At 37.9% G+C, this 9,995-nt stretch overlaps 1 protein-coding gene across 1 annotated transcript; it reads right to left on the bottom strand.

The window, feature by feature from the left end:
• Nucleotides 1-4,667: 4,667 nt before the first annotated feature.
• Nucleotides 4,668-9,747, bottom strand: tm2d3 (TM2 domain containing 3). The gene is made up of 6 exons (XM_015053716.1): nt 9,525-9,747; nt 9,110-9,211; nt 7,670-7,830; nt 7,396-7,570; nt 5,706-5,781; nt 4,668-5,574 (listed from the first exon to the last, which is right to left on the bottom strand). The coding sequence occupies exons 1-6, from the start codon at nt 9,628-9,630 to the stop codon at nt 5,409-5,411; spliced, it is 786 nt and encodes a 261-aa protein (XP_014909202.1). The 5' UTR covers nt 9,631-9,747; the 3' UTR covers nt 4,668-5,408.
• Nucleotides 9,748-9,995: the final 248 nt, after the last annotated feature.

Here is a 9,995-nt window from a genome sequence, read left to right as displayed (position 1 = left end):
GGCAAGTGGTCTTAATACAGCCTTTGTCTCCAGAAAGCATTCAAACATATCCATGTAAAACTGTATTGGTAAGGCGCTAACAAAATAACATGGGTATTAAATGTACAGAAGGAGGCAATAAAAGAGAATATGGTGCAACAGGGACATCTGTCCAAAATTGAAAATGTGGAAACTAGATGGGGGGGGGGGGGGCTCCCAAGAGCAATGTGAAGAGCTGCATATAAAAATGTGAAAGACTGACTCAATTTTGCAAAACCAAATTTGAAGTCTCCCAATAGACATGTCGGTCTTTAACTGGTGTTTTTAAAAGCACTTTTTGATATGGAAATGCTGCATAATAACCCACAGAAGATGCTCATAGTGAAGCATTGAGTTTTTTATCCTCTCTTTTCCCAACCTGAAGAAGAGCCTGTGTAGAAGGTATTATGAACAGTTTAAAACACTAATACAATGAGCTAAGAAGTAGTTCTCTATCTTGGTACTCAGGACTCCTGAATATTTTAATAGTTTCTGTGTTTCACAGTCTTGTCTTAAATAGGTGATTACCAGTCTTCTGCTGCATGATGAGGAGGTTAATTTGATTCTGATATGCTGGAGCAGGGAAACATTGAAGACGGGTGGATCCTGAGGCAAAGGCTGAAAACCACTGATCTGAAACATACATTCACATAAAAAATTTTTACCAAAAGAAGATAAAAGTTATAGAATGCCCTTGCCAGAGTCTAGACTTCAATCAGAATAAAAATCTGTAGCCTCAGCTGAAGAGGGCTCTTTGTACAGAACATGTCCTTAAAGTCTGGAGTGTTTTAGCAGTGCAAGTGAATTTTGCTAAGTTAGATGTGCTATGCTCAGACTCTTGAGTACTGTAATAAAATGAAAATATGCTCCAACAGAGCATTAATGACGTTTTTATTTTTATTTTATTCCCCTAAATGCTTTTTTTTCTAATTTTTCCTACAAGTAATGTTATGTTAGAAGTGAAACATGTTTTGAATTTATTTATACTGGCCTCATTTTTATCTATTTAGTTTTGTTATACTTATCTTTCAGTCTACATGTGTCATCTGGCTTTCCTATTTTGTGAGCTGCAGTTTTCAGGTGGCGGCCCAGCTTTTCAGTTGAATTGAGATCTGTATTGGATTGAGCCATTGTTGTTGTGAAGATGAGTCTAAATTGGGTTGCCGTCGGGGTTTTTTGAGGACCACAGCAGGTTTTTTCTTTTCTATTCGTCTGTGTCTAGCTGCATTTATGTTGAACTTTTCTCTTTCAGGTCCAACTGGAGCGAGGCATTTAGTGTAATCTCTGGGTGCTCTGAATAGCTCCTAAGGTTTATTTATTTTAACCCCGAATGTTCCTCTTTTTCATGGACAATATAGCTAGTCACATTTGCATATAGGTGTGTGAATATGATTCATTTATCACGCCTTTATTAAAATACAGCTGTTCAAAGGGATTTGGATGTAACAAAAGCATGGTAAAAACTGAGTGGGTAATTGTTTTATATTGGTGGTCAGTTTAAATAAAATTGCAGGTCTTTGTTTTCAGTTTTGTACCAATTAGTCCTCTCTGATTAGTGTGAATTTAATTACTTCTTTGTTTGTCCTCGTGTTTTAAACCAAATACAAAGATAAAAGGGTGGTGTGTACTTTTAGTATTGTTTCTCTGTGTGAGGTTCAATGTCCTTAGGTGGTATCAAATTCTCCTTAGCAACCACCCCAAAAGTGGGAGAAAGGAAGTGCACAGTTCTGACTTTTAAATTCATGTGGTGGCAGCTTAGTGTTTATCCACTCCTGTGTGTTAGGTGTATTAGCTACAGCAGGAGGGAGAAAAGCTGCAATCTGTGAGCTTGAGCTGGATGCTGAGGGTCAGAGTCCCTGCTCCAGAACTCACAGGCATGGTGAGACTAAGTGGGATTGCGTAAGAGAAAGATGAATAAACTTTTGTTCTCTTGGCATTATTAGCAATTCAAAATTGGGAAGTCGTGAGCGTGTTGGCCTTTTTTTCCCTTCCCTTCCTTTTTTTTTTTTTTTTTACAGCTACCCAAGACTAATAGAGAAAATAACTGTGGGAAGAGTGCAGAAGTTCCAAATAATGGTTCCGAGGAGGAAATTTGAAATAATTACCTTTGAAGACTTTCATAAAAGGTGCAACTGTAAATGTCATCAAAGAGAGACGATACTGAAATCCCGCTTTGGCTATTATTTCTAATTGGACAACAAGATCTGATCATTAAATTTAAACAGAAAAATAGTATTTGTGCTGCACGACTTATTTAGCCTGGACTGGGTTTTATTTTCAGACATAATTGGTAAGATGAGGTGATTAGATCAAATCAAAAGAAAATAATAGCTTTTTCTTTTCAGTGTTCAGGTTTATATGATCACATAATGACTGTTTTTCACAACTATTACAGCATATTAACATGGTTTCGTGCGCATATTCTTTCAATGTGACTTCAGTAATAATCAGAGCAAACAGATTTTTGGTGAGATTTAAAAAGCAAATACAACCAAAAAATAAAAAAGATTCATGCCTACTTGCAGAGCAGTGATCGCCTTACCCCAGATAATTTGCAATGTACTTGCATCAGCTTGGGGGTGGGAGCAGAAGAAGCTGTGCGGGGGGCGGTGTCAGAGTTGAGGAACTAGAATAAGGGAGGAGACATTTTCCAGCCTCAAAGCAGAGCAACCAACTGAAAAAGTCGACAAATACAAGAAGTTACTAGAAAAGAAAGGATTTTTTTTTAAATCAGTGATGTAAATCCAGAGCAAAAGTAAAAAACCAACAGAACTGATTCTCTGCAAAACCAGCTACACTGACGCACATATTCTCTGAGGTCTGTAGTAATTTAGTGCATTGATTAGACTGTTAGAACAGGAAGAAATCAAGAAGGAAATGCTGCTCTGTCATCATGTTACACTCCTGACCTCTTCCTTCTGTTACACATGAGTGAATCAAAGGGCTCCAGCACCAACAGCTGCTTGAAAAGTGAAACAAACAGGGCAACGATTTGTGAAAAATTACCTCACCTCATGAATAAACTGATTTCCTAGTGCAGACTGGAGTGCTGCTTCAACTTGGAGACCATTTACACTTCTGCTCAGGTCTAAATAATTGAAATGTTAATTTATTTCAGCTACTCAAAAGTGAAACTTGTCTATTGTACAGATTCATTACCCACAGAAAATGTTGAAAATATAGAACCAACGACAAGGGCAATTTTAATACATAAATGTGATGTTACATCCTACACCATAGCAGAGAAGAGAGCTGAGTTGACAGCTGTCCAGCAGTCAACTCCCTCCACAGAGAGGCTAAACCATATTATGTTATTGCTCAATAGGCTTCCTGTATCCAAATATATTAGTAGACGTTTGAGTGAAAGGCAAAAAGCAGAACTGAAAAAGAATCAGGGTTAATCAAAGGAAATGCCTTTTGAGAGCTTGGAGGGGGGTTTTAAAGTGTGGACTGTGGTTGGACTCGGATAGGTTTTGCATTTTATTTAGAAATCAAGCTCCCAGAGTCTGGAGGAAGATCAGACCAGACTAACAAAATTTTGATCTCACTTCATTCATACCTCTGCTGGCAATCACTGTGGAGATGATTTTCCCTTTCTGGTGGACCTGCCCAAACGGCCCAAACAAAGTACCAACACCTGATTCAATAACCTTGATTTCACTGCAATTTACTGTCCAGAAAACTTGCAGAGCTAGTCCAGTATGAGTCACTGGACTAGCTACATGTCAGGCTGCATAATAAAACTATTTAAGGAATATCAAACCAACCAAGTGTTGGTTTGATATTCTTGGTATTCTGTGTTGACTTTTTGATCTTAAAAATCTTCTTCTGGACCTCTTGAAAAAATTTTGCACCGTTTTTACAGCATATTTTCTCTGCTACTGAATTATCCATCAATGTGCTTGGACACAATACAAAGTTCTCTATAACAATCAGCTTCTTTAGCAATGTCTTGAGACTTTCCTACTTTTAGGGACATCAACAACAGCCTGCTGGAAAATGGTCAACTCAGCAGTCTTTCAAGAGTTTACTTTTGCACCATATTGTTTTTCTGAAAAACAAGTTTTGGTTTTCAATAGTTGTAGATCATGTCAATTAAAATAAACAGAGATATACCACCATGTAATGAATCTGTGACTTTCACATGTTGATTGGAGTTAAATTACCTTCAGTGTGTACTCTTCAGCAAGTTTACCTTTTTGTTTTTCCTCAAAATCTAATGACTTATTATTCACCCGAACAGAACAGCAAACACAAATTTGTAAAAATATGACGAAACACTGCCAACAGTAGAGTATAATAGGATTTTATTTACATAACTTACAAAGAAAACATCATTTACAGTCACAGCAGAGAAAAAAAATATATTCAATAAAACATACAAGAACATAATGCTGTTGGTCGCAAACAGAAACAAAAACAAAATTTTTTACAGTTAATAGTGTTTGACAAAGATTGCCAGTAGGATGGAGAGAAAATCTCAAATATCTCTACAGGAAAACCACAAAATGGCTGCAGATTGCAACTACAACACATCTCTGAAGTGTTTCAGTTATCATGAACCAACATATGTTGCTGTAATATTGTTGTGTTCAAAAAAACGTGATTATACAGCTGAAGCAAGTGAAGGATGCTGCATTTCATTTCTCTTTTTCCATCTGAAACTAAATTTCAAAAGATCGTATGACAGTTAAAATCTATAATAATTAATAATTATGTAACCCCCAGGTCAATATCCTTACAGTTGCCTTATTTCAGATTGGGGAAAAAAAAAAGAAACCAATGCAAAATAACTTAAAATTATTTTTTTTCAGGAGACTGGCTGTTTTCAGCAAAAAATGTCACATTACAGTACTCCCTCCCAGCATATTCATGCTTTAAGAACATAAATATTACCCTTCAACCAGTCTTCTGAGAGTGGCGTAACCATAAAAAGGCCTTAAGTCATGGCAACCATTTGACCCACATTGATGCATCTACCTTGCAATAAAGTGGGAGCAATGAGTGGTGTAAGGTGACAGGATGTCTGTGAAAGAAGCGCTCCACAGGAAGCCAAAGATGAGCATGCTGGAGTCTAACTGCTGGTTAAGTCAAACCAACTGGATGCACATAAACGGCGGCTCTCCGTCCTCCTGCGCAGCCCCATCTGCCCAATCTCAACAGGACTCGGACGCAGAGCGATTGGAACTGAGCATGTTGGTTCCGTAGGCAGAATTATCTCTGGCTTGACGGGGAAAACACTTCCTGCTCCTTAGCAGATGGGATGAGGACGTGTCGATGTGCTGGACAGGCAAACGTGCTAAGAACACGGCATCTCAGATCTTCGATCTTTTGCGAGCAAAGTAGTGTGAGAGGTTGCAGACAGCAACTTTCCCCGGGGGAGCGCTGCTTCAGATGTAGAGCGAGCCGTCGGCAGGTCCCACATAGCCGACCCCAATCAGAAGAACATCTATCAGCGTCCAAATACCCAGGCCTCCAAAGCTGAATAGTTTGCCCAGACCCTCTCTCCACTGGCCCAGATAAAACCTGTCTGCCCCAAAACCACCGAGAGTGATGCTGCAGCAGGAAAGAGCAGAGGCACAGATTCGCAGGATGATAATTTGAGAGCACACATCCTGACTCGAACTGACTGAAAAGAAAGAAAAAAAAACAGAAAAAAATGCTGAAAACTGGCTAAACGGGGTTACCTGAGTGCGAGTGCTGTTGACCATTTGTATCCACCGGTCCAGTTACAGAACAAACGCTTCTGAAACCGCCTTTTGCCTAAGGGAGAAAATGACACTTTAATATTAAGCATTAACTTTCAAGAGAGATTTTTCTAATTTAAATAATTAAAAATATAAAAGATGTTTTGTACTCTGTTAGCTTTGCCAGTCTAACAGCTGAAAGTCACTTTCTATACAGACAAAAAAAAACACCCAATGTGTATTCAGACTCCTTCAACTTCCATCCTTTGTCACAATGCAACCACAAACTCCAATGTTTTATTGTGATTTTATTTGGCAGGTCAACTCAAAGTAGTGCAAAGGTATTAAAAATGCAGTATGTAACTTATAAAAAATATGTCTTTTACATATTTTTTAAAACTGTCATATTGTGACAGTTTGTCGTGAGACAAATAATCTGTGAGAAGATCAATTTCCTCCACTTCCTGCATGAAGTAATATTGCCAGTCATCCCGACCAAAAACAACCAATCAGACCCAGAAGGAGTGTCTTAGCGCTGTCAATCAACATCATGTACTTGCTGCTAAATGTGCTAATGGCTGTTGCAGGAAAACCGTTTATCCGCCATTGTTAGCATGACCTTGTTGCTCATGCGAACAAGGTGCAGTGCAGCAAAGAGGAAGGGGAGGAGAAAAATGGGAGCATGAGCAACGCCACACAGAGTGTTGATTGACAGCAATAAGACCCGTCTCCTTTCCCTGAGTGGTTATTTCTAGATAGCACTGGTAGAAAGCAGAAGAAGCTACATTTCTCTCTTTGTTGGAAACATTCAGTTTTAATCAGGCAAAAAAATATAAAGAGCTAAAAATAAAAGCTGCTAATGCATGAGCTTGGTAAAGGACCTCTAAATTACAAACAACTCAGTTGAAGGTAAAATTAGACAAAATTTGTGCTAAATTGAAGTGAAAAATAAAAAGAAATTGTGAATCTCTCATCACAGAATCTCCAGGCACAGATTATTGCTCCTTTTCCTACCTAGGAAAAAAAAAAGCATTTGGCATCCAATAAAAAGCATCACAGGGGAATCAGTCTGTCTTTTTGAAGCATATTATGTCTTCATAGAGCAATCACAAAGCTACCACGAACAATGAATTTCACATCTAAATTTGCATACCAGTTTTTCTAAGAGCTGTTTCAAATCTTTGTTTGCCAACAGTAGCTCCTTTTCAGTCATAGGGAGAGAAAAATGAACATCCTTTATAAACTGAATACAGCACCGCCTGCTGCATTCAGCCATTTAATATAGCCCACATACGCTTTGTCTTTTGATGTGCATAAGGAATTAAAACCAAAATACACCAAGCGGTTTTGTGTAAATCTTCTACACACTGCCATCTACCTGCATGCAAAACTAATTAATTTATATCAATTTAAGCCAGCATTTGGATGGAGACAGGAAAAAACATAAGTCATCCCGCGCCGTTCATTACTGTGTTTATGTAACGGAAATAGACAATGCAAAGTTTTTGCATGACTCAGAGCTCCATTAAGAAGAAATAAAGCAACTTGAAAAAATAAAAATAAAAGCTTAAACTGCCCATACCATTTTTCCGGGAAAAGAAATCGTTGTTCAAAGTTCAAAGTGGATGACGAATACACAATTCACAGAAAACTGCGAGCACAGTCATGCTATAAACATCTGTTGTCATACCTAAACAATGCACATGGTCTAAGACGTCACAGGTGGCGTTGTAGCGCTTGCGGGGACAGGACACCGTCATACAGTTGGTGGAGTTTGAGCAGCGATACTCAGATGGGTCCAGCTGCCAGCAGAACTGACAGGTGATGTTGAGAGTGAAGTTGCTCTGCTGCTCTCCTGACTTTCCCTGGAAATATAATAATGAAAAAAAAAACAAAACATTCCTTCAGAGTAACTCTAACCAGACTTTAGTGTAAATCAGACTCGTAGAGAAGCTGCTACTCACTACGCAGTGAACGCCTTTCTTGGGTTTACATGTGAAAGATGCCGATTTCCCGTAAGTGCAGTTGTGTTGGTAATTGCACTGAATGCAACTGGCTGGCAGGCGATCACACTGACCTCCACTTGGACATTTAGAGGTGTAGCTGTCCTCATCTGTTGGGGAAACTGCACAACATCTGACATTGAATTTGGATTGAAAATAAAACACTTTAATAGAGTCGACAAAAAAATTATTGCCTGGGCTACGTAAAGTAGGTTGACTGTTAAATAACAATGATGCAATGTGGTTCTGTAGTTATGAATATATTAAACTGTAAACAATTCTCTATTAAAAAGTCTGCACGAGAAAATGTAGGCAAGCTTTTGGAAAATCAAAAATCTAAAAATCTAGTGAATTACTCTAACTTTTTAATTCTATTCTAATTTATTGATATTCACCTGTAGGTGTGTTACTTTTGACAACTGCATGGCTGTCATTCTTGTGCTCATCACCTAACTTGTGATTTTGCCACCTGGCATTGCCAACGCCTTGAAAAAATAATCTTTTAAATAGCTGCTGCGGCTCGGTTTGATATTTAGCAAACAGCATTTGATAAATTACAGGAAATATAAGATAAGAATTCCAGTCATTATCAAATTTTATAGTCATTTGTAAGACAGCTGTGCGAAGGTTTTGACTTTTGAACACACAACTCTTAAAAACATAATATAACATACTCAATAAAGACAGCTTAACATTTTTTTCTGTTTCTAGACTGTTTTTTTTTTTTTTTTTTAATTTACTTGTAATTTATTGGTTTTCATTATCTGCATGCTGGTCTTTCAATCCGCAGGGTATCAAAGAGTATTCTATTTCTTTTTGTGTGTGTGTGTGTGTGTGTGTGTGTGTGTGTGTGTGAAGTTCACCTGTACTTAATATGTGATTTTTCTTTGAATTAGCCCATTTAAATTTGGATTAAATTATGTTACACTAAACATGATAAGACCACTGTGTTTCAGGAGGGAGGGGTTCATCCTATAACTACCAGGTTGCCAGTTTAAACCTACGCTTCACTTCACCTCTCTTGCCTGCCTGTAGTGGTCAGAGGGAAGCTATGGCTACAATGTAGCTTACCAACATCAATGTATGAAAGGGTGAATGACTGATTGTAGTATAAAATGCTACAACTATACAAATGAAGGCTATATACGATAGGTTCTTTGATACTTCACACCTTTACTTTTGTGAAAATGATCAAAAAATATGAACATCAATGCTGTGTGGTGTCTAATCATGACAAATTTGAAAAAGCCTGATTTAAGAGCCTTTTGTATTTTTAATGAGTGTTCGTTTATCTGTGGTTTAAGACATTTCGCTGTATGAAATTATTTGTATCACTGTGATCGTGTGCTAAAAAAAATAAAGCTATATTCCTCAAGGAGATTTAATATCATCTGAACTTACCAGAGGCTACAGCTGGGATCACCGGGCTGGTGATGATAGTTCCATGCTGGGCGTCTCTTGTGTAAGGAGGTTCCTGGTCAATATGAGGAGAACTCAGGTATCCTGAAAAGCGAGCATAGTAAAAAAAACAACATTGCTTATAGGGCAAACATGGCATAGTAGTTTGTTACTTTACTGAGACGACAACAGAGTATAGTAACTTCTTCTAAATCAGTAGTTACAGCCACTGTTTAGTTCCAATTGCAGTAAAAATAAATGTTAAATCAGAAAATCTCAGTCAGAATTGTTTTCATTCAGAAGCAGCTAGGAGCAGGGGCTAGCTTGCTATGCTAGCTCGGTGTTACTGGCTTTGGGTACAAAACTAAAATCTATAAGCCTTCTTCTTGAATTAATATAGCTGTATTTGTAAACGTACCATTTACGCACTGTAAAACCAAATCCATAAACAAGATGACAAATATTCCATAGTGTTTGCAGCTCCGTCCTCGGTCTGGTCTCCATATGTGACAGCTAGTAGCCATTGTTGCTGCGGAACAAGAAGCAGCAGTTGCATTCACAGAGTGTAGGAACCACGAAAGATGGACGGCATGTTGTTGTATCCGATTACAGATGATCGCTTTTTGTCTTTACCGTTAGTGTTTTTTGTTTATGTAAACAATACCACGTAATAGATTTAATCAGTGAACAAAGCACTAATCTAGCTGCAAACAAGCCATTCTTCCCCTTCTTACTTGAGTTTACACGCACGGGTTGCATGTAAACCTATGCACTGCTTAGTGTAATTTCTTGGTTAATAGAAATAAAAAGGATTATAATATATAAGATGTAATTTTTTTTTTAAATCTTTAAAAAAAATTAAATTCGGGATNTACTGAGTGGGAGCTNA

Source organism: Poecilia latipinna, unplaced genomic scaffold, assembly GCF_001443285.1.
Source record: "Poecilia latipinna isolate Pla-1442-1.1 unplaced genomic scaffold, P_latipinna-1.0 Scaffold1197, whole genome shotgun sequence".
In the NCBI taxonomy this organism is placed as follows: domain Eukaryota; kingdom Metazoa; phylum Chordata; class Actinopteri; order Cyprinodontiformes; family Poeciliidae; genus Poecilia; species Poecilia latipinna.
Note: the sequence above shows the minus strand (reverse complement) of the source record. Positions and strands in the feature narration are given on the sequence as shown.

Coding starts and splice junctions, on each gene's coding strand:
- tm2d3 (XM_015053716.1), bottom strand. CDS start 9,630: ATGGCTACTAGCTGTCACATATGGAGACCAGACCGAGGACGGAGCTGC. Junction 7,571..7,669: donor AGAAAGGCGTTCACTGCGTA/GTGAGTAGCAGC, acceptor TTATATTTCCAG/GGAAAGTCAGGAGAGCAGCA. Junction 5,782..7,395: donor AGACCATGTGCATTGTTTAG/GTATGACAACAG, acceptor TTTCTCCCTTAG/GCAAAAGGCGGTTTCAGAAG.